The 24,400-nt window shown below is 43.8% G+C and overlaps 1 protein-coding gene across 10 annotated transcripts in view; it reads right to left on the reverse strand.

Annotated features, from left to right (window-relative positions):
- The window catches only part of PHACTR1 (phosphatase and actin regulator 1), a 522,692-nt gene that overhangs the window by 65,359 nt on the left and 432,933 nt on the right, over nucleotides 1-24,400 (reverse strand). For 7 of the 10 annotated variants that reach the window (XR_006057296.2, XR_009597749.1, XM_060403782.1 and 4 more), the window contains 2 exons: nucleotides 8,179-8,346; nucleotides 6,094-6,300 (listed from right to left, as the gene is read on the reverse strand). Coding sequence is in view for 8 of the 10 variants with exons in the window: in XM_060403782.1 (XP_060259765.1) it covers nucleotides 6,094-6,300; nucleotides 8,179-8,346 (375 nt within the window). In the remaining 2 variants the exon portion in view is untranslated. The remainder of the gene's footprint in view (nucleotides 1-6,093; nucleotides 6,301-8,178; nucleotides 8,347-24,400) is intronic. The other 3 variants (XM_042237252.2, XM_042237253.2, XM_042237251.2) reach the window with 1 other exon arrangement.

Genomic DNA, 24,400 nt, shown 5'->3' on the forward strand with positions numbered 1-24,400 from the left:
CTCAAATACATCCTTTTCTACCATGCTTTTCCTGACTCTTTCAAAAGGATTTGATCTCTTACTATTTGAATTTCTTTAGAACCATGTTTATGCATCTTCAGATTAAACATTTTCTGTAGCTTACAACCATCTACAACTCTGAGAGCTGGTAACAGAGCACTTTTTGTAAACTGTGTCAGGGTTGGACGAGTACTTTGCTCATAGTGCAAAAAACACACAAAGTATAAGCACCATTCAGACTTAACAAAGGACAGAAATCCACGTGAGCCACAAAGTGGATTAACCTTGAGGATAACATGCTAAATGAAAAAGGCCAGCCACAGAAAGACAAATCGGGCTTCCCTGGTAGCTCAGATGGTAAAGAATTTGCCCACAGTGCAGGCGACCCAGGTTCGATCCCTGGGTGAGGAAGATCCCCTGGAGAAGGAGATAGCAACTCACTCCAGTATTCTTGCCTGGAGAATCCCATGGACAGAAGCGCCTAGCAGGCTACAGTCCATGGGGTTGCAAAGTATCAGGCACAACTGAGCAACTAACCATAGCGAAATTCACAGAAACAAGGAGTAAAAAGGTGGTGACCAGAGTTAAGGAGAGATAAAGGGGAGACTGTTTAATAGGCAGAATTTCAGTTTTGCAAGATGAAGAAGTCCTGGAAATCCACTGGGCAATGTGATTATATATAACATTACTGACTATACATTTAAAAATGGTTAAGGTGGTAAATTTTATATGTTTTCAACACAAAAAGGAAACTGCCGAGTGAATTAAATCTGCACCCTAACAGCACTACCAAAAAACAAAAGGTACTCTGCTGCAATCTCTGCCTTCATCACAGAGGTCAGAGCAGAAAGCATCCTTTTAAACATGTTTCATCAACAGACAGCCCTTAGCTTCACTAAGAAAAGAATTTCTGTATTTTGAGAAAAGACAACCAGGACCAGAATACTAGGGAGAAATGGGTATAAAGATTAAACTCAGGTAAATTTCCCAGTTCTTCAAAGTATCAGGTATCCAGAGACTGTGACCCCTAAACTTCTTCAGGAGGCTTCTGAGTCACTATCTATTTTTTTCTGTTTAAAAGCACAGTTGAGGTCCAGGGTCCCGATGCTCTAGTCATCCGTTTTCTTGCACTTTCTGAGTAGAAAGCCAGGAAGGCAGGCAGGGACAGAGATGAAAGGAGCTGGGGGATTTGGGAGAGTTGGAGAGGAAGCTGAAAGAGGAGAACAAGGAGGGTGGGATGGGATATTCTGGGGCAGAAATGGGGCCAGAGGATCAGACAGCAACAGAGACACCCCGTGAACTGACAGATCAGAATTTGATTGTAGAACAACCCACTGTGGACACTCTCCTCAAAACGAGAGAGACAGGCTCTAAATAGAAATACTGGTTTCACCTTGACAAGCTCTGGAGAGAGGATTCTCATTAGACACCTGCTGGGGCTGAAAAAATACCACAGGGCATGGATGCTGTCTGGCAGGGAAATTTGCAGCTACAAATACTTCGTAACATTGAAGCTAGCAACCAACCAGTTCTGGTAATACAGTTAAGTTTCCCTGTGTTTCAGGCTCTCAAGACAGTGCCACAAAGTCACACTGGCAGAAGGACCTGTTTTTGAGGATCAGTGAGAGTTCCCTTTCTTTGCTGAACTGTACATTTCCAACGATGGTCAAGTGCTTCCCATGCGATCTGCCCCATTCTTGATCCTGACTGTCTCTTTCTAGTATGTGCTTTGAAACCCAACTCGACTACTTTTTCTCTTTATAGTCAACTGCCTTTAAAAAGTTATTTATTTTCAAAGGACTGAATTTGTCTTTGAGTTATTAAAAAAAAGCAGATTTTCTAATTTCTTAAATAGATTAAAAAGCAAGGAGCCAAAAACAGCCAACCAAAACAAACAAAACCCGAAGAAGACTAATGATTCCATTGTCACAAATTTTAAGAATAGGTATCTTAGTGGAGATAGCATAAACTGATGGTGACAAGTGAGGATTCTGGAATAAGACAAAACGGATGGAGTCTATCTAGCTATGTCACCATGACTAAGTTATTTAACTTCTCTGAATTTCCTTTTCCTCCTCTATGAAAAAGAAAGAATAAAGATGCTAGCACTGTAAATTTTTCCAAAAATGGCACCTGCCATTATTACCTAAGTGTGATTGTCAGACTGTGAAACTCAGCTATCACATAAACTGATTATCCTTCATTGCAGTGGCTCCGGTGGGGTACCTAATCACAAGTACCTTATGCAGAAGGAATAGATTATTCAGGCAAGTTTAACATTTGATTTCTGGAGCCAGGATGGCAGGAGAGGTGACTGCCAAAGCCTCAGAAAAGTAGGAGACAATATTTTTTTGCTTCTACCCCCCTTTTCTTCTGGGGTCAGCCATCCTTCTAAGGATACATTGGGAAAATTATTCATCTCAGATCATATTGGTTATGCAATGAGCTCTGCTGGGCACTGTCCTTCCAGAATGGAAAGGAAGTTAATGCCCAGCAACTCCTGATCCTATATTACATCCGCTGCGTGCATACTGATGTTGGAGATAAGCTGGATGAGGACAACAAGAGAAAAAGAAAGATAGTTTGGGGGAGCGAGCGGGCTTCTATCCACTGGCTGAAGAACAGAGAAAATGCATGAGGCAATCTCCAAGTTAATTATGGTTTTCTGGATTAAATGGAAGCAAATGCCAAAGCAGAGGTGTTTCTGCATATCTCTCCCTGCATGGACCTAGCTGTAGTCCACGCCCAGGTTCATGCTTCCTCCAGCATCCACCGGACCATTAACCACTGTCACTTTCTATTATTCATGCATGGTGTCTTTCAAACTGTCGTCTGTTTCCTTTTAAAAATGTCAACAGAACAACAGATACTGAGAACACGCTAAAACTCCTAAGTCTCAATTTAGAGTTCTGCTAGAATTCTCAGTTTATTAATTCCTTCTGACACAGCCCAGATGTCTCTAGAGTAATTAGTAACAGAACAGGGTTAATGTGGCTGCTTCGTGGTGATGCAGATTCACTGTGACGGATGGTTCACTTACAGAAATGAAGCAAGTTCCGTCAAGTTTAATCCCCAAGGGGAAGCACCACCCTTGCCCCCCGTACACATCTGTGCCTATCTCGTCATCGTATTTAAGTGGCTACCAGGTACAATACGGTAAGAGATCATCAGCTTTCACATATTTTTTTTATCCATTTGGCCCAAGCTCTATGGACGTGAGATGTACAGATAATGGGTAAAATTCATTCTCTTGGGGAAAGAACAAGGGGAGCCAGAGAGACAAGGCTAACAGAGCAAGAGAGTCCTGGTAATGCCAGGCTTGTGGCTGAAGTTCTTAATTAGGTAAATAAATTATAGGGCAGTGTTTGTTTGAAAAAAAAATACTGTCAATTCTTTTATATATATATATATTTTTTGTAAAGACTTCTGCTGTGGACCGTGTTTAAAGTCTTCACTAAATTTGTTACAATATGACTTCTGTTTTCATGTTTTGGTTTTTTGGCCAAGAGGCATGTGGGATCTTAGTTCCCTGACCAGAGATTGAACTCACACCCTGTGCCCTGGAAGGCAAAGTCTCAACCACTGGACAGCCAGGGAAGTCCCTGTTAATTCTTCTTTTAAAATGTCTTCTCTACTCATCCGTTCTCTCTTTTCCCATTGCCATCAGTTGATAATTTTAGCTTCTGTTTCAACAAATGGAGCGGGCTCTGAAAGTGTCTCCGTGCCTCAAATTGTTCGATTTAATTCAATTAGTGCTTCTGGAGAATGAGGCATACAGGCGGCTTCCCTGGCTTCTCAGTTCGGCTGTCAACCTTCTCTTCTGGTTCATTTTACACAATGACCCAGGAATGTATTTTAAAGTCTAGTTTTCACCCTATCACTTACTCCCCAGCTCACAAACCTCCAAAGGCTCCCAACTGCCTAAAATCTAAATCCTCACATGGTAGACAGGCCTAGTAAACCCCCTCCCTCAACACAGCCCAAGAGGGCCCCTCCATCCCAGCTCTGCCTCCTTGTCACTGGCCCGAAGCAGGGCCACCTGCGAGCCTTTCCTCATTCTCTAAGTCCTTCATGCCTTCAGGGTGGGCTCAAGTTTCAGGCTCTCCAGGAGACTTTTTATCAGACTGTGCTGAACTGCAAGGATTACACCTAACAGTAGTTATTCTGGCATTCTACTTCTGGAAACTTAATGAGGATATATTCATAATTGCATATATAATCATATACATGTATACTAAACTGTCATATTTTGATACCTAGCTTTGATACCTAGCACAGTGTTCTGCCTACAGTTAGGTGTGCTGAATAAATATGTACTATATATGAGTTTATTTTTTTCAATATTGAAGCTTTCTCAAGGGAAATTTGGCATCTCAGTCTTAAAATGTACATAGACCTTAAAAGTACATAATTTAGTTCTAGAATCAGAAAGAGCAATTCTCATACCAGGAATAAGTGAGGAAAAACTCAGAAATGCTTACAAAAATATATGCACATTGTTGAGATATTGAGTTTTTTTATAATAAGGAAGATAGAAACCCCTTAAGGGGTCCCTCATTTAATTGGGATCCCCTACAATGTAGCTAACAAAATCACTTTGTGGAATATTTTAGTAACATGAGTACCAGTTCATTAGACATCAGTAAGGGCGAACAAAAAGTAAACTTGTATTTCACTTTTTCTGTTAGATAAATGATAGACAGTGGTTATCTTTACAGGGAGGCTTAAGAAATCTCTTTTCCTTTGTGGTTTTCTCTGCCTTTAAATTTGGGAACACTAAAGCATTACTACTGTGTTGAATGGCTTCTTTAATTGGAAACTTGCTCTTTTGAACCACAAACACTGACTTGGATGGGTATGTACTTTGATAGAGGAGCTTGACACAAACTCCTATTTGAATTGTAATCTAATAAGCCTCCGCATCATGTGAGAGTCATCCTGTGACCCTGGAAACAACAGTGATTGATTTAGGAATCAGGAAACAGGGTCTAATGTTGGCTTTACTGCAGAATTCCCACCAGCCCTGGAAAAGTCACTTCTTTTCTTGAAACTCAGTTTTTTAATGATAAAATAAATGGATATTCTTGCACCCTCATTCTACCTTACAAAAATGTATAGAGAGCAATTAGGAACTATTTATAAAATAGCAAATATATTATAAAAAGGAAGTCAATCAGCATTGAGTGGGATTATTATCAAGGTTGGAGAAACATCCCTCTGAAATCCTGAATCTCTGGTTACACCACAACTTTAAATCACAAAGTGGTACCCAATTCATGTGCTAATGTACAGCATAGTGCAATTCCACTAAACACCCAAATTTAATAACTGTAGCTGCATTTATTAACATTGAACAATGAATTTTAAAGTCATTTCAGGTTATTACAAAATATTGAACACAGTCCCTTGTGCTATACAGTAAATCCTTGATGCTTATCAAGCTTATTTATTTTCTGTAGAGGTTTGTATCTGTTAATCCCACTGATAATCTGAAAATATATATACAACTGAATCATTTTGCCATACACCCGATTTACAACAGTATCATAAATCAACCACACTTCAATTAAAAAGCAGTCATTTAAAGACAACATTCCCCTTTCCACAATATTTTGCAAATTACTATCTTTGCTTTTTTTTTTTTCCTCCCAAAGAGAACAGCACAGGTATACATTTTAAAAGAAGAAATACACTGGGCTTCAGATCAAGTACTCAGAGACCAAAAATTGAACACTTTAGCAAACTCATGATGAAGAGAATGGGAGCTCCTCCATTTCTATGAAGATTTGGACAGTGAATCTACCCCACCTAGACGGGCAAACACTCTTGACTTAGCGACATCAATGCAACGGGCATACTTACCGGTGCACACGACTGGAGGCTCTGAGCATGTGGCTGGCAGGTGTATACTGCATGCCTCCAAACACACACACACACACAAACCCAGGTCACAACGGCGTGTACCAAGACACACACAGAAACACCCAAGTGTCCCACAGGGCGACCTCGCCAAAGGTTCTCAGGTAAAAAGCAAGAAAGGATCCCGTGAAGGGAAGGCAGGGTGGCGGGCCCCCAGAAGGCGTGCTGACTCACCTGGTAAGTGGTTGCCAATCCTGGCAGTGGGTTTGGGAGGCAGGGCGGGGGGCTGCTTGAGGAGAGAGAGCTGCTTCACGGGGGTGTCCTCGTGGTCTCCGGGGGAAGCAGCAGGTTTTTTTGGGGGCAGGAACAGGACTGGTTTGGCTGAAGGATCTTGGGACAGGAGGGCTCCAGACTCACTGGCAGAGGGACTCTCTTCGGACACTGAGGGCACAACCACATGACACACGAGGACATTACACACACGCGGCGCAGGCGGGCCTGGTGGCAGCCGCGGGGCGCAGCGCAGGCTGGCGACACGGCAGAGCGCTTACGGCGCGCGTTCCAGGGGCGCGCCAGCACCGACTCACGGACCACGGCGACAAGCAACAGATGCGCAGGCGCAGGGGAGCAAGGACCAGGACTTGGGGTGTGTCTGCCCTTTGCTCCCGGGTCTGAGGGCAGCCTAGGGGCTGACACTGGACAGGCGACCCCCACATCCTGGGGCGGCTGCTCCTCCAGGTTCGGGGCCGTCCAAGCTGTGCATCAGTGTTCAGGGGGCACGCTGCAGTTTCAGGGGCACTGGCTCCTATACACCCGGACAAGGTAAAGGATGCTCCAAATGATCATTCTTTTTGTTTTCTCTGCTCCTCTTTCCTACCCTCACCAGAAGCATGGTTTTCTCATTTGGATTCTGCCCATTCCTTATTGCTCCAGGCCCGCCTCTTCCTCTTCCCCTGAGGGTTAGGGGGGCAGGACCCAGACCAGCTCCAGTTAAGAGCTGTCCTGGGCAGTAGCAGAGGCCCTCTCATCAGACTGGTGACCTGGCCGAAGACTGAAGGAGACTACGACTTCCTAAGGGCGACAGATCTCAGAACGACAAATCAAATCCGTCTGATCCCATGTCACAAGGAAGGCTGGAGAGAAAGCTCAGTTTACTGCTTTAGTTGGGACAATCTCTCCAGCTGGGAGGAGGGGAGGTTGGGAGGGAAATGCAACTCAGATGCATACTTCCCCCTACCATCACTGCTCCAGTAAGAAAGCCTGTACACGAATCCTCCCCTGCCTCCTCCTTCCTCCCTAATCCGGGCAGCAGTGCTCCCGGCAGCACCAAAGCCTTGCACATCATCCGCAGGAGAACCAGGTTCTCCCCTGGCTCAAGGAACAGTGGTGTTACCAGTGCTGGACTCACTGATGGAGCAGTGACTCACAGGGTCCCAAAGTGAAGCAGGGCACCGACTCTGTGAACTGCCATCACTCCCACCTCCTGCCTGAGCTCCATGTTGCAGACTTTTGCACACGGGGTAGACAGAGGAAGGACGTGGCCTCCTTCCCCAGACTCCAGATATTCCCAGAGGTCCCTCCCCGGAGGCTGGTCTCCTGATAGCAAGGACCTCTCCTTACTGGCTGTCAGGAGCGCGCCACCATCTGGCTAAAGAGGACCACTCTGCAGTCCTTCTGAGGGACTGAATATTGGCGAATCTGGACCAAAAAGGGAGTGACGATCAGATGGCATCACAAATCATCTGTCAGCAGGATACAACTTAACTGGTTAAGTTGTAGACAATTAATACATCAATTTTATATGGTAAATTGGTACAGTTTTCTAAAGTGATGTAACAGTTAACTGTTATATTGGGATGAGGATTCAAAGGCATACCAGGGCTTTGTGACCAGGTGACTTAGACAGACATCCTACAGAAGCATGTGGCTCAGCGTTAGCAGAAACGAATGTTAGAAAACAAAACGATGACATTTTAAATCGTCTATATTACAAAACAAGACCTATCTTCTTTAAAGAGATTAAGGTTTTTAAAGTGTTTTTAAAAGATTGTAGAAAAATAATGGCTATTTCCTCCATGTTTTTATACTCAGCATGTACTGGGTTGGCCGAAAAGCTTGTTCAAGTTTTCTATAACGTTTTATGGAAAAACCCAAAGGAACTTTCATGACCAACCCAATACTAAACTGGTCACTTCCATCCTCATTTCCAGGAGATCCTTATGTTCAGGGGGCTTCAGAACAGAAGCCCAAGTCCATCCAGTCTGAAGGCCCACCACACTGCATGCTGGGGACCAATTCAACGTCTATCGGGGTCATTACCTGTCCCATCCATGATGTCGGCAGGCTGGAGCACCTCATACGAGCAGGGATCCCTGGGCATCGGGACTGGCTCCATTTCGGACAGGGCAGGCAGAGACAGCTGGCTGGAGCTCAGGGACTGCCCATTTTCCAGGGAGTCATCTTCATTCGATATGGAGAGCTCCCCGTCTGTCGGAGGGAGAAAGAGACGACCGCAGAGTTAGATACGCCTGCCTTGCAGGAAAGAGTGACACTTATTGCCTGCTACCCGAGTCTAGACGCTTTTGAACAATCTTCATCAAGACCAGAACATAAAGTCTACTCTCGTTATTTTGCTTTTAAGGCATCTAACCACCAGGGAAACTATTTCCAGTGATCTGCAGGAGTGTGCCTGTTTTCTCTCCATCTTTCTAATCATCGACAGATGAATGGATAAAAAAGATGTGCCGTGTGTGTGTGTGTGTATGTATGCATGTGTATATACATCTATATGGAATACTGTGAAAGTGAAAAGTCGCTCAGTCGTGTCTGACTCTTTGCAACCCCATGAACTGTAGCCTTCCAGACTCCTCTGTCCATGGAATTTTCTAGGCCAGAATACTAGAGTGGGTAACCATTGCCTTCTCTAGGGGATCTTCCCAACCCAGGGATCGAACCCAGATCTCCTGCATTACAGACAGATTCTTTACTGTCTGAACCAGCAGGGAAGCCCATATGGAATATTACTCAGCCATAAAAAAGAATGTGGGAACGCCACACACAGCAACATGAACCTAGACAAAACCTAGACATTGTCACACTAAGTTCAGTAAGCCAGACTGGGAAAGACAAGTCTGATAATGCTTATGTGGAATTAAAAAGAAAAAGATACGAATGAACTTTTTTTTTTTTTACAAAACAGAGACTCACAGACATAGAATGCAAACTTATCATTACCAATGGGAAAAGGGAGCAGAGAGGAATACATTAGGAGGTTAGTATTAACATATACATTCTACTATATATAAAATATGTAAATAACAAATAAGAACCTACAGTATAGCACAGGCAACTATATTTTTGCAGTAAACTATAAGAGAAAAGAATCTGAAAAAGAGTATATGTATATACACACACACACACACACACACACACATATATGTATCACTTTATGTCTGTGCTGTATACCTGAAACTTACACAATATTGTTAATCAACTATAATTTAAAATTTAAAAATATTTACAAAATTTTTAACATTTTAAAAGTGTTAAAAAAATCATAATATACCATGTTTTATATTTGTTCTTTAAACAAAAATGAAAATCAAATTTTCTTCATAATATTTGAAAACCTGGAAACACTGAGCAGGACTCAGAGATGGAAAACAAGGTCAGGAATTCCTACTCTGGGGAGCAAAAGGCTTCAAGCACTCAAAAAGCATGGGGACCTGGGACGTCAAGGCACTAGGAAAGACTCACCCTGTCTTCTCGGCACCTCTGCCCATATCCAATCTCTCAAGCAGACACATGTTTAGGGGTCTCTGAGCTCCAGCTGCAGGGCTGCAGCGGTGCAGAGTCACTGGGAGGTGCCAGGATTCTCCTGGTGCCCATCAGTGATTCTGCCGGGCAGGGTACACACTTTGATCTTGTCAAAGCTCAGCAAGACAAGGAGCAGCCAGTTAACACCACGGTGGAGGATCAAAGGCTCCTACACAATGGCCGTTTGTCAAATCAAAACTCCCTGGGTGTGATTTCCTCCTAGCCCAGGGGAGTCCTAGATAGCTAGACATTAAAGTCAAATTAATTTTTAAAGAGGACTGAAAGCTGTTCCAGCCAGATGAATAAATATCCAGATGAAAGGCTCTAAGTTATGTTTGGGCAGAAACACAGAAACCAGCAAAGCAATTACCTGCCTTACAACGAGAAGATAGATGATTTACTTGCAGAAATACAACAGTGAAATGACTCCATGGTTAATCATGGATAAATAAGCTTTTCCTTTTGCTGTGTTCCTCCCAAGGCTTTAATTTTCTACACAATGATGATACGGCAGCAAAAGATTCCTCTACCTACCCCCTCTTCATTTAGAACTGGCCTGATGAAATGCATGCTCAACAGAGCAATTTATAAACTGACAGGCTTTAGGCAGCATATGGTTCAAGGGCTTATGATATTTGACCTGAAATTTTATACACACAGAAAAAAAAATATAATGGACACCAAAAAGTCATTTAAAGCAGATAATTTAAAGCACTAATCTTTGAAGACTGTGGGTTTATTTTTTCTTTCTTTTCACTTGGCCTTAAAAAAATTTTTTTAAATTGGTTTTTGTTTGCTGTTGGTCATGCTGCTTAGCACGTGCGATGTTAGTTCCCCTGCCAGGGATGGAACCCATGCCCCGTGCAGTGGAAGCGCAGAGTCTTAGCCCCTAGATGGCCAGGAAAGCCCCTCATGCGGCCTTTTTATATATCTCAAACGGAAGCAGTAGTCACTATAATCGTGATTAACAATATGGCTATGACGTCTCATTCCTAAGAGAAGAGCAGACTGCCAGGCCAAGGCTATGGGAAACACTCAGCTGAACTGAGAGTACCCAGGATGGGAAGAGCCGTGGTTGTGAGCATTAACGCAGCACCATCCCGTAGCAGGCAGTTCCCGTGTCCTTTGTTTACTTTGGCTTGTTCAAACTGGCAACATGGGAAGCACCTCTGCTTCAGGTTCCCAGCTGGTGGAATAATGATGGAATGCCATCAGGTTTACTACATCTCTGAGAAACCATTCTGATTTTGGATGTTCTGGCACCCCACTCCAGTACTCTTGCCTGGAAAATCCCATGGATGGAGGAGCCTGATAGGTTGCAGTCCATGGGGTCGCGAAGAGTCGGACACGACTGAGTGACTTCACTTTCCCTTTTCACTTTCATGCATTGGAGAAGGAAATGGCAACCCACTCCAGTGTTCTTGCCTGGAGAATCCCAGGGACGGGGGAGCCTGGTGGGCTGCCGTCTATGGGATCGCACAGAGTCCCATCGACTGAAGCGGCAGCAGCAGTGTAGTAAAAGTACTGGCTTAAAACAGCCAGAGGAGGAGGGGTTTCAGGGTTGTTGCCATGTTTTGCTTCTTTGGGGCAAAGATGTGATGGAATGATCACTATATATTTTAGCTACTTAGACTACTTATGTCTAAGAACTGTAGATGCAACATTAGGGGAAAGAAAAGATACAACAAAAATTTACCTCCCTATGGATTAAAAAGTACCTTTGCGAAATCACAAAGGCCCAAATCATTTGGGAGAGGAAACAATCTGGTGAATTCCACCACTGCAACTTCTAAATACACATCTCATTAAAAAATGAAATTAGAAAAAAGGAGAAATACGACATGAATCATATTTCTACCCCAACAGAAAAGTTCTTTTTCCATACTTAGTTGTATGTATTAAATTTTATTTTGTCTTGTTTTTTTTTTTAATTTTATAAGCATTATAATTCACATAGTTATCATCTTAATGATTATATTTAATCTCTCTGTGGTTGGTCACAAACGGATTTCCAATGTTTTATGCTATTATGAAAACAGAAATCTCTGCCGATTACCTTCTGGTATAAATCTTCTCTGCAGTTAGAATTCTCCCCCTTTAGAAGAGAGTCCAAAAAAGACATTTACGTGTATTAATATTTTAATGTCTACTGCCACAGACCTGGATATCATTAAGTCATTTTTCTATAGGGTTTGTCAATTTACATAGCAGCAATGTACAGACCACACAGATTTCTGGGCTTTTGGTCATTTCTCCAATATTAACATTGATAATCATGTTTTATCTATCGACACAGCTACTTGCTAAGTCACTTCAGTCGTGTCTGACTCTGTGCGACCCCAGAGGGCAGCCCACCAGGCTCCCCCATCCCTGGGATTCTCCAGGCAAGAACACTGGAGTGGGTTGCCATTTCCTTCTCCAGACATAGCTACTTACCTACATATATATGCACACATCTGGTAGAAATAAATTAAGACCATGCAATAAGTACACATTATTGATATCACTTATGACTAAGATAGATGATGACAAAAATGAAATCTGACTTGGATTCATATAATACGGGGATTAAAAAGATGCCACTGTTAAAGTAACTGTTATTTTTTAAATTCTTATGATGTTTTCAAATGTACACAAAAGTGGAAGCATGGATGTAATGAACTCCATGTACTCATCATCAAGCTATGAGGAATTAGCTGGGGATTCCTAATGCTCAGTAACTTCAAGTTTGACTCATCTAAAGACTAATTTATTGATGAATAGTGGATTCACAATGTTGTATTAACTTCTACTGTAAAGTGATTCAGTTATTATATATAATATATATACACACATGTGCATATATACACATATATGCGTGGACACACACACGTATGTATATATACATATACACAGGTATATATACACATTCTTTTTTCATATTCTTTTCCATTATGGTTTAGCACAGAATACTGAATATAGTTCCCTGTGCTATTAGACAGTAGGACTCTGTTGTCTGTACATCTTATACATAACAGCTTGTATCTCTGAAGACTGTTTAGGCTCTCCATGCCTTTTTACTATTTACCAGTCCTGTTATCAGCACATTACTAGCATTTTTAAAATAAGCATCATTAGAAAAAACCGTTTTCCCTCCCAGGAAGAATTTAACTCTCCTGAACAAAATGAGTCTTACGGACTATTTCTGCTTTCACCTATCAAGATCTTCGCAGTTTCTTAGGTATTTTACTCTTTTTGATGCAACGGTGAATGGAATGGCTTCCTGAATATCTCTTTCTGATCTTTCATTGCAGTCTCTTGTTACTACAATCGAGCAAAAGCTCATTGAGTATTGGAAATCATTTTGATGTTTCTCATACAATAATTTTCAAAATGGTACAATTACCTCCAGGTATTAAGACATTTCCTACTAGAATCAATAAAGTGTGGAAAGGAGGAAGGGAGAAGGCAGGAGGAGACCAGACAAGTTAAGGCAGTGGTTCTCAGACTTTCATGGGCTTCACAATTTCCTGGTGGGCAGTGATAACACAGATGCCAGGGCCTCACTCCCAGAGTCTCCGACCCAGGAGGTTTGGCGTGGAACTGAGAATATGCATGTCTCATAAACTCTTGGATGATGCCAAAGCTGCTTTTGCTGCTCAGGGTTCCACACTTTGAGAACTACTGGACTGGAGGTAAGGAACCCAAGCAAGAGAACCCAGAATAGCAAAAGTGCCTTTTCATAGTGAGGTTTAGGGCAGGAAATGTCGTTCATGGGGCTAACACGGAACAGAGGCAGTTGGTTTAAATCTCAAAGAGAAAGCTGGAGGTTGCGTGGTTTAACCATGGATTATGAACTTGTCACGAAGGGTGATGGGACTGGAGAGAGCACCAGGGCGGGGAAGAAAAGTAACAGATGAGCCAGGTGCAGACGTGCCTAACGGGAGCATCCAGTCACAGAAGCGCAGAGAAAAGAATGCAGAGGTGAGTGCAAGTCAGAGTCAGACAAATGGTGAGACGTAGAAAGCAACGGATTGAGATGGAGACCTGGCCAGCCACTGTCTTCTCTTCCCTGTGAGGCACAAGAACTGAAAGATGCTGGTAAGTCAGGCTTACACCAAGTTAAGGAGAGGGAGGAGAGAGGTGAGAGTGAACGAATTCATTGACAAACACCTACTTGGACTCTACTGTGAACAATGTGGGACACACCCACCGAGCCTCACAAACAGATCTGCTGGTAGCTCCTTCCCATACCTGGAGAAACGACCGTCAGGGCGGCTGCCTCCAAAGGCCTGGAGCTGAACCATACTCTGCCCTGCCCCTCCTGCCACAGGCCAGGCATTGCGCTAAATGTTAAGGAGGAAACAGACACGCCTTGGGGAAAGATGAGGCAAGACGGGGTGCAGAAATGCAGACAGGGAGGAATGTGGCATACGTGAGCTGGGGTGAAAGGTGAGGAAAAGAAGCGTGAGAAGTTAAGTCCCAAGAAACAGAAGAAAAATGAGAGGCGAAGGAAGGGAGTAGACGTGTGTTCGGAACAGATGGAGATTCACCTCTTATCTTGCATAAAATTTTTCTTAATGTTCTAAGAGTACAAACTACTGGTTGGTCAAAAAGTTCATTTGAGTTTTCCCATAAGATGGTACGAGAAACTGGGATGAACTCTGTGGCTAACCCAATATATAAAAGCTGTGTTCCAGAGAGTTGGCTTGAAAGATGTTTCTAAAAATATATACTTTTTTGTTCTAATTCAGTTTATTTAGGAATGATATCTACCTATAACTGGATGTCACCTATGCGACAATATTCCAAAAAATTTTGTTATTGTTGCTTGTTTTGCTTTAAGACACCCTCTGGTTTTAGGGTGATTGACACGTATATACTCACAGACACATTTATTTATTTAGGGTGCATAAGAAGGAAGCCAGAAATGTGTTAACTTACTCATAAACTGTTAGGTTGTTAATTCACAAAATAAAACACTGTACAACCAGTATAAGGGAGAAAAACCAACATGATGGGGGAAATATGAACCAAACATAGCTAATAAAAGAATGGCTATTCCAAGTATGTGGAGTATTTGTACAAATAAATAAAAATTCAGTTCCAGGTGCCACTTGTGAAATGCACAGCCTGGCTGGGAACGAAAGAAATGCAAATGAAATGACCCTGTGGGTGACGCTGACCCCTAACCGTGTGCTTGAAACAATGTCAAGTGCAAAAGCAGGAATGGAGAACGAGAGGCACATGTTGATTATGATGCCCTCAGGAGGAAATATGCAGGCACGCTGGCAAAGTTCTAAAGTGAACCTGGCATGATACGAGTACAGCTTGCTGCTGCTGCTGCTGCTGGTAGCTTCAGTCGTGTCCGACCCTGTGCGACCCCATAGATGGCAGCCCACCAGGCTCCCCCGTCCCTGGGATTCTCCAGGCAAGAACACTCGAGTGGGTTGCCATTTCCTTCTCCAATGCATGAAAGTGAAAAGTGAAAGTGAAGTTGCTCAGTTGTGTCCGACTCTTAGCGATCCCATGGACTGTAGCCTACCAGGCTCCTCCGTCCATGGGATTCTCCAGGCAACAGCACTGGAGCGGGGTGCCATTGCCTTCTCCACGAGCAGAGCTTCAGTTTAGTTCAGTTCAGTTCAGTCGCTCAGTCATGTCCGACTCTTTGCAACCCCATGAATCGCAGCAAGCCAGGCCTCCCTGTCCATCACCAACTCTTAATGGTCATTAATGTTTTTTCCAATGGCGATGCTTACATGTACAAAAAAATATAACAAGCACTGGCATGTTGCCTTGTTCAGTTAAATGAAAACCTAATAATTCTTGTTGGGAGGGGAAAACCCCTTCCTTACTCCTCAGGTTTCTTGAATAGCTATTTTCTCTGAGCCCAACTTTTTACCCCTTCTCCACAGTTACCGCATTGCTAGGATGCAAATTCTGAATAAAAGACTTGCGGTAGAGGAGAATAATGAATGTCATGAAATCACGGTTACATTGATGCTTCCAACTAGAAGGAAAAATGATTACGAAAGTGAAGCACCCTGGAGAATTCTAGACTCAAAACATTAGGAAGTGTTAGCTACACTGTATCCCCGTTGGTAACGCAGTGTGTAGAATTCACACATGCAGACCTATGAAAACTAGCAATCGCCAATAGCTATAATTAGAGCAAAAAGTGCAGCCACCTATGTTAAAGCAAATACTCATCTTTGTGAAGACATGGAAGAAGAGCTCTACTGCGAGTATTTGCTAACTGTTTTTTCCCTTTGAGACAGAACTGCTGTTGTAGCTTTCAATATGTGTCCTTTGACCAAAAAGGGCATCTCCGCTGAGTGGCTGATGGGGACCCCATAGAGCCGAAGGTGTTTTCCCAACAAGTGTCACTGGTGATGGGGAGCTATGAAACAGGACTTCATCTGATGTCTTTTTTTTTTGTTTTCTTTCTTGACATTGATATACTTTTTCCATTAGAGTAGGAAAAAAGTTCATCCACTAAGGGGGCACTGCTGCTGCTGCTGCTGCTAAGTCGCTTCAGTCATGTGCGACTCTGTGCGATCCCATAGACGGCAGCCCACCAGACTCCCCCATCCCTGGGATTCTCCAGGTAAGAACACTGGGGTGGGCTGCCATTTCCTCCTTCAAAGCATGAAAGTGAAAAGTAAAAGTGAAGTCGCTCAGTAGTGTCCGACTCTTCGCGACCCCATGGACTGCAGCCTACCAGGCTCCTCCATCCATGAGATTTTCCAGGCAGAGTACTGTAGTGGGTTGCCATTGCCTAACCCACATAGGTGTCATTTCCACAACAATATAGACAGCTTTGAAAAGCTTCTCTTAATCCCAGTAATCTTCTAAATCACCGTCCTCAAAGCCACTGGCTGCTCTCATTGTCAGCCAAATGATGTGCCATCAACCACAGCTCTAAGGATTTCACTGAAAGATGAAAAGCTCTCAATCTAAGTCGGAAATGGCTCCATGGTCATTGGAGTTTGCTTGAATTCAAGGAGCTGAAGTCATTAGACTAAATGGTGCTACAGATGTCATTGTGTAGAATTTTAAACATATATTGAAAGCAACACATTTCTATTAACACTGCAGATTTACTAATTATTCTTAATGTTTTTGAATCTTGGGCATTGAAAAAGACAAACTGAGAGTCTTATTCACAAAAACTAAAACTACAGTGTGTATGTGTGTGTCTCTCTCTCATGTCTGGTACATTTTCTTTTCCAGTGAAGAAAAGGCATTGTCAGTGTGTGATCCTGTATCTAAAAGTATCTATATGCCACCAGAATTGTGAGCAGACATTGCAGGACTTTGCAGGATCACTAAACCTGTATTTTCGGAATCCATATCTCAGAGATTCTTCTAGTTTATCTTTCATGCCTATTTGCGGCCAGAAGTCTTTGGATTATTCAGACTAGTCTATACGGAAGAATGAATGTGCAAGGGGCATGAGGTTTCTTTGCGTCTGACACAGGCATCTTGGTAACTCACAGAATCCTTTCGACCCTAATAGCTTGAAAACCTATGCAAGATGGATTTCAATCTCAGAATGTAACTGATTCTGTGATACTGAGATTGGATGACTTTAAACATGGAATGGAATGGTATATGTTTTCCTGCTTGGAGAATCACCTTACTTTTTTTTAAAAAAAATAGCTGCTATTGTTCTGGATTTAATATCCCATTTTGATGCTAATAGTTCCTGTCTTGTACAAAGGACTTTGCTGAAAACCCTGAAGTGTGTGAGTTGCAGTGACTTCCTATCACAAAAGTGGCACTGACTAAAACAAGTGCGTAGCTTTAGTTGCAGTTCCCTGTAGCTGTTCCCTGATGGATTTATCAGCATTTTCTGCCTTTAACTGGACTGCACAGTCAGCAAACCACAGCTCACATGGCTTCTCGGTGGCTTCCTCATTGCAAACACCTCCTCATATCAAACCGTGGTGTCTGTCTCCCAGAGGTGTTTCTTTCATCTGCCTGGGTACAGTTATGCTTCCTCAGCAGTCTTTATACCCGAGCCCATTGGTTCTTACATGATCTATCCTGATGAGGTATGATGGCTCTGACCACTATTTCCAGATAATGTCTCTTGACTCCAAGGTTTTCCGCAGAAAGAGGATTTACCATCTTGCTATTCCTAAGCATTCTGATATCAAAAATGCAACTGGGGCAGAGACGGAATATAAAATGAATGGGATGACACAGTTTCTCCCCTACGCTATTACGCAAGAGTGGAACTCTCACAGAACCATATATCGCTGTGCAGTGGGCCCTTCACAGTTAATAGAGAATCCAAGATTTTTTAAAAAAATCTTTAATGGCTAGAGTAGGAGAAAGAAAGTCATAGGGACTTGTCACTGCAGAATGTAAGCAGTTCTGTTTCTCTAGCTGAGCTGCTCTCCAACATACGGTTATGAATTAAATTAGTTAAAACTAAACAAAAACTAAAACAGTTCCTCAGTCAGCCTAACCACATCTGAGGTGCTCGATAACCACACGTAGCTGATGGCTACGATGCCCATTGCTGGCTGGCAAATACGATGGAATGTTCTTGTTATTGCTGAAAATTCTGCTGGACAGCCCCGCTCAAAATAGACTTAAAACTCACAATAATGAGCCTAATGAATATGCAAAAATGAACCCATTTCTGGCACTGGGAGATTCAGATGGCATTGCTAACCTGGTCCACATCACAACAAATGGTCGGTTCAGTGGATAATATTTGCTTTAAAGAAGCTGCAGTGGTGAGAAGGAGGGGACACAGGGACAAAAGATGTATCTGGGGCACGTGTGGATGGTGGGACCCAGACAGCAGCAAGACATAGCTCCAGAAGTGGGCGTGGCCTGTGGAGAAGCCCTGATCGAATCTCAGCTCTTCTGGGTAGAAGCAGAGAGTCTAGACTTGGGTAAAGGGGAACCAGGAAAGGGAGACAGGCATCAAAGAACAGCAGAGGAGAAGTCCAGGTCACATGTCTGGTGGAGACCCTCGCTGACATTTACTGAGCGCTTTCTCTGGGCAGAAAAGGCTGTAAAGCCCCAAATGGATTATGTCCCCTGATCCTCCAGCAACCCTCTGGGAGGACAAGCCAGGGCAGAATGGAGTTGAAGAGTACGAATCCAGGGGTGTTCCCAGAGACTCCAGGAGGACCAGCTGCTTGGTAACAGACTGTCTTCAAGCAAGCAGGCTGGAGGCTCGGAGCAATAAGAGGGATGAAAGGCAAGCATGGCTTTGCCAGCTGGAGCCAACTAGGATCCTGGGGTTCATTCAAGCAGAAAGCAGAGTCCAGGGAGATAAGAAGCTGCCCTGTACCTTCTACAGACAGAAGACAAGGGAGCTGGGACCAGCGCTTAGGGCTCTGAGGAGAATGTGGTTGTTTTACAGATTTGCGTGGGGCTTAAGGCTTCAATACACCTGCAATGCAGAAGACCCAGGTTTGATCCCTGGGTCGGGAAGATCCTCTAGAGAAGGGAATGGCTGCCCACTCCAGTACTATTGCCTGGAGAATTCCATGAATTGCCTGGTGGGCTACAGTCCATGGGGTGCAAAGAATCAGACATGACTGACCAACTAACACTTTCACTTAAGGCTTCAGTGCCCTGCCGACTTGCCTAACTCTACACGAGTCCTAGGCAAACGTATGAAGTCAGGAAAGCTTTTCTAAGTGTGATTAGCATCCCCTCTATTAGCTGTTACCTTCCAGAGTTTGACTTGTTTCCTCCTTATAAACGTCAGTGCAGGTCGGCGGCTGAGGCATGATCAGGCATCAAAAGTGGGCAAGGATGTTCATCATGCCCAGGGTACTGTGCCCCACCCCGGTTTCACTGGTGGGGTCGAAGAGAGGCAGTTAGAAGGGCGGTATTGTGGTGGGTCTTCCAAGGATAACTTATACTAGGTAGCAGCTCTTGGGAGCTGACTGTACTTACGACCCACTGGCTTATGGAAACATCTGTCAAAATGAGGGGAAAAGGTAAGGAGTTATCTCCTAAGAATTCTGGTCAATGAGAAACAAGAGTAATTCTGGAGAACCTCTGGGGCAAGGTTTTCTTGCTCTTAGAAAGCAATACCAAGAAGGGAAACAGGCTTGTCTCTCCCCTCTGGATGTTGTGTCGGCATGTAATGCTGGAACTACTGCAGCCACCCTGTTACCATGAGGGGTTAGAGCCTGAGGATGGCATCCTTTTGCCTGGTTATTGAGTTACTGAACTAACCAGTTCTGGTGCTGCCCCACCACTAGATTTTACGATGTGGGATTCATTCATTCACTCACTCACTCATTTATGCAATACATATTAAATGAGCACTGATAAATGCCGAGCATTGCCTAAAAGGCATGTGGGATCCTTTAGAGGATAAAACACAGGAAGATCTTTGGCCTAAATTTTACTAGTTTAGCCTCCTTGAATTAAGTTTTTTGTTTTCTGAAACCTTAAGAAACTTATGGTTTAAGAACCATTAGTTCTTGAGAACCATGTTAACTTACACCCTGATGACTGCACACTGGCTTCACAGGGAGCTCAAGAGCCTACAATTAATAGCGTAAAAATAATCAAAAGGACATGCCTTATGTGATGTGTCTGTAATCGGTGCTTTGGAATCATTTTTCTCCCTGATCTGAACCACTGTCTCTCGGCTGCCACAATGCTACACATTTTTGGCTTACTTCCTATTTTCCTGTCCACGTCTTAATTCTTGAGTGCTTTCTTATTCCCAGATTATTTTAACTTCCAGATCACTCAGGGTGGGAGTACCGAGGGGTTTTCTATCAGGGGCGCTTACTTTCTCATGCTATATCTTCTCGGAGAAATACCATCAATCCTCATATCTTCATGACCCTGTATCCACGGACAATTCCAAACCTGCCATCTCCAACCCAGCTCTCCCTCTTGAGTTTCAAATCTGTACAGTGAGCGCTCTGCTTAGACATTTGGATATCTCACACACAGTGTGGTCAAACCATCGTGATATTCCCTTCTCTATACTTGCTTCTCTTCCATCCCCAGCTTAGGAGACAGGCACCTGCCCTTCGTCCCTGTCCACCAAGACTCCAAGCCAGAGTGCTGAGTGTCAGCCTTCACCCTCCCCTTCACTGCCCAAACCTAAGCGGTCACGGGCCCTCCTGACTCCATCTCCACCTCCTGTAATTCTCCAGCCTCTCCTCCCCGCCCCCACATTCCTATTTCCCTCATTCTTGCTCTCTGCCATCACACCATCCAAATCCCAGCGACAGTCCACTAGCTGGACTCCCTGACTCGGGCCTTGGTCTCCCTCCAAGACCTTCTCCCCTGTAGGCACAGTGATGAGGCTGCATATCTGATCACGCAGAAAACCCTTCCAGAACTCCTCGCTGCTCTCGGGACAAAGAACAAGCAGCTAACATCATTTTCCTGCCTGCAAGCTCTGCCCCGACTCCCCCGATCATACAGACACGCTCTTTCTTGCATTATCCCCAACCTGTGCCTCCTCATGTGAGGGTCCCTCTACTTAGAACACTCCCCCAATGCATCCCACCTTCTCCATGACAATCCTCACCATCCTTCAGGTTTCCTCTAAGACATCATGCCTTCCAAGATGCTATCCCTGAGTCTCCAGGCCTGGATAACGTGTCCAAGACACCCCACCCCTGAAATATCTTGTACTTTCCTTGTCGCAACCATCAAGCACCTGAACTCATTCTGGGACTGTAAGTTCTATTAATCAGGGGAGCTCACTTGCCCCTCCTGGTATTCATGACGCCCAGAATGATGCCTTCAACATAACAAGCATTCATTCAACAAACACACAAGAGATGAATCCACTTGCTGGGGAATGTCTGCTCACAGCTATAATAAAAACTACTTTCTTAATTTTGTTCACTTGGGATAGTGATTTCCCGAAAGAACAGTGATATCTGAAAGAGAATCTAGAGCACAATTTCTCTTCATTCTTTATCATTTAATCTGCTTTCCATTTACCCCACTAGGGCTATCTACCACATTAGGTGCCAAGGTGCTATATAAATGATTTTATGTCATTGAGGCCAAAGTAAACATTCTTTTCATTTTCACACAGTTACTCCAAATCACAGCTTCCAGAAGATGCCATCTCTAGGTGAGACATCAGAAACAGCTAAAAATGCGACAAAATAACAGTGCCTGGGAAAGGCTGTGAAAAGCACTACTTCCCATAAACTTCACGGCTTTAAGAATCTATGCACCTGGGACGCCAGATAGACAACGAGACTTAAAAGGCTCAGGTGGACAAATTCGTCTCCTCTGATATAGGAGAGAATTGTTATTTTTATTTTTAAAAGACGACGACCTTTTCATTTAAATACCAGGCTTTTTCGTCATGAATGTCTGAGAGTGGGGGGGTGGGGTGGATATAGACTCCGCATAAGAGAGTCATCCATTTCAAGGAGGTTCTGTTTGTGTTGATAATTAAAAATAACACCTTCCAAAATGCTGCTCCAACTCGATGAAGGGGGGGAAAAAGCACACCTCAATGCACTTTCTTATTTGTCGTGAAATGTTATCGCTAATTCCCAGCACACAGGGGAAAGGGAAGACTCTCGTTGGCACACGGTCACACTTCCCCTACACCCCATCCCACCTACCCTCCCTTCTTTCTGCGCTGGTGGGATTATGGATCTCCTCCCCACAGGTCTTGGTGTGACTGTAGCAAGCAGTCCCCTAGTGACCAGGGAACTGCATCGGCCTCAACTCCATCCCTGCACACAGCCGCACATGCCAGCTCCCTGCTCCTGTTTGGGGACTGAATGCATGTAATATACAGGGGCAAGAGCATGTCATTTCATGGAGAGAGAGGGTCTTCTTTCCCTCTCCTCCCCTCCTGATCAGTGATACAAACTCACTGATTGAGTGAGTGAAACACACTCATCCATTACAAAGCACGTGACAGGACTATCATAGAACTGAGGTTTCATCGCAAAACCCAGTGTTGAAAAATACAGACCATTTGCCACTGTTATCCTGAATGTTCTTCATGTACAGCATCATGCTTATTTGTAGAGACCATTTGCAATAACCACTAGGAGCAGTACTTATCAGTATCCTCTGATAACCAATAGGTAATATATTACAAAGTTTTGTGTGTGTTCCTGTAAGTTCCAAGTGCTTCCCAAATGGCTCAGTGGTAAAGAATCCGCCCGCCAATGCAGGAGATGCAGGTTCAATCTCTCGGGTTGGGAAAGTCTCCTGGAGAAGGAAATGGTGACCCACTCCAGAATTCTTGCTTGGGAAATCCCAGAGACAGAGGAGCCTGGTGGGCTATAGTCCATTGGGTTGCAAAGAGTTGGACATGACTTAGTGACTAAATAACAGCAACATAAATTCCAAACAAAGGACAGAAGGTCTAGGCAGAGTTTTCCAGAGTCTACATTCACTGGCTGTGAGCCCTTAGGCAAGGCTGTAACCTCACTGGGCCACAGCTGCTTCATTTCCACGTTAGAAAAACAACAGAGGCCAGGCCAGGTGACCTCATGAGATTCTTGCTAAGTCTGAGAAAAATTGGCACTATTTTACTAACAGCCAAACAGCTCACTGTTTTCAGGATATTCTTCTCTGTAACACTTAGAAGGCACTATTTGTATGTAGAGTATTTGGCATCCATATACATGAATATAGGAGCTTCCTTGGTAGCTCAGATGATAAAGAATCAGCCTGCAACGCAGGAGACTTCAGTTGGATCCCTGGGTTGGGAAGATCCCCTGGAGGAGGGAATGGCAACCCAAACCAGTATTCTTGCCTAGAGAATCCCACGGTCACAAAGAATCAGATAATCAGATACGACTGAGCGACTAACACTTTCTTTCTATACATGAATATATACCCAAGATAATGTTTCCTATTTAAATAATTGGCAATAAAGTTTCATGTATCATCAGTTCAGTTGTGTCCAACTCTTTGCAACCCCATGGACTACAGTACTCCAGGCCTCCCTGTCCATCACCAACTCCCGAAGTTTACTCAAACTCATGTCCATCGAGTCAGTGATACCATCCAACCATCTCATTCTCTGTCATTCCCGTCTCCTCCTGCCTTCCATCTTTCCCAGCATTAGGGTCTTTTCAAATGAGTCAGTTCTTCGCATCAGGTGGCCAAGGTATTGGAGTTTCAGCTTCAACATCAGTCCTTCCAGTGAATAACAAGGGGGATCAGAGCTCTAGTGTTCTGGATTTTGCCAACACGGATTAACAGACCAAGTCACATATATGTGCAGACAGTCTCAAGCTGGCATTTGTTGTTCTTTTCAGGAAACCTACACCGAGCATCGACTATGTCCCGGCACTACTGCGGGCAGCAGGACGCCTGTAAGGTCCATGAACAAATCAGACAGAGATGCTGTCCTACCTGCTGGAGCTCACATTTCAGTGTGGAGAGACCGATGAGGAAAAGGCTAACACAATATATATGTAATTTACAGACTGCAGGTGACAACAGACAGAAGAAAAAAAGGAGAGAAAGAACACAGTGGCGCAGGGTCAGGGGACTATGGACCTATGGAAGGAGGCAACAATTTAAAATCCAGAGCTTCCAGGGAAGGTTCGTTGAGAAGGTGGCATCTGAGCAAAGAATTAAAAGAGCAGTGAACCATGTGAACGATGTCTCGGGGAAGAGGGTGCTGGGAAGACAGCGCAGCCAGTGCCAATGTCAGGGGCTGGAAAGCAGGTGAGATGTCACAAGAGGAAGTTATGAGGAGGCACTGCCCAGGAACTGAAGCAAACTTAGGGGATGGAGGGCA

This window comes from Ovis aries, chromosome 20, assembly GCF_016772045.2.
Source record: "Ovis aries strain OAR_USU_Benz2616 breed Rambouillet chromosome 20, ARS-UI_Ramb_v3.0, whole genome shotgun sequence".
In the NCBI taxonomy this organism is placed as follows: domain Eukaryota; kingdom Metazoa; phylum Chordata; class Mammalia; order Artiodactyla; family Bovidae; genus Ovis; species Ovis aries.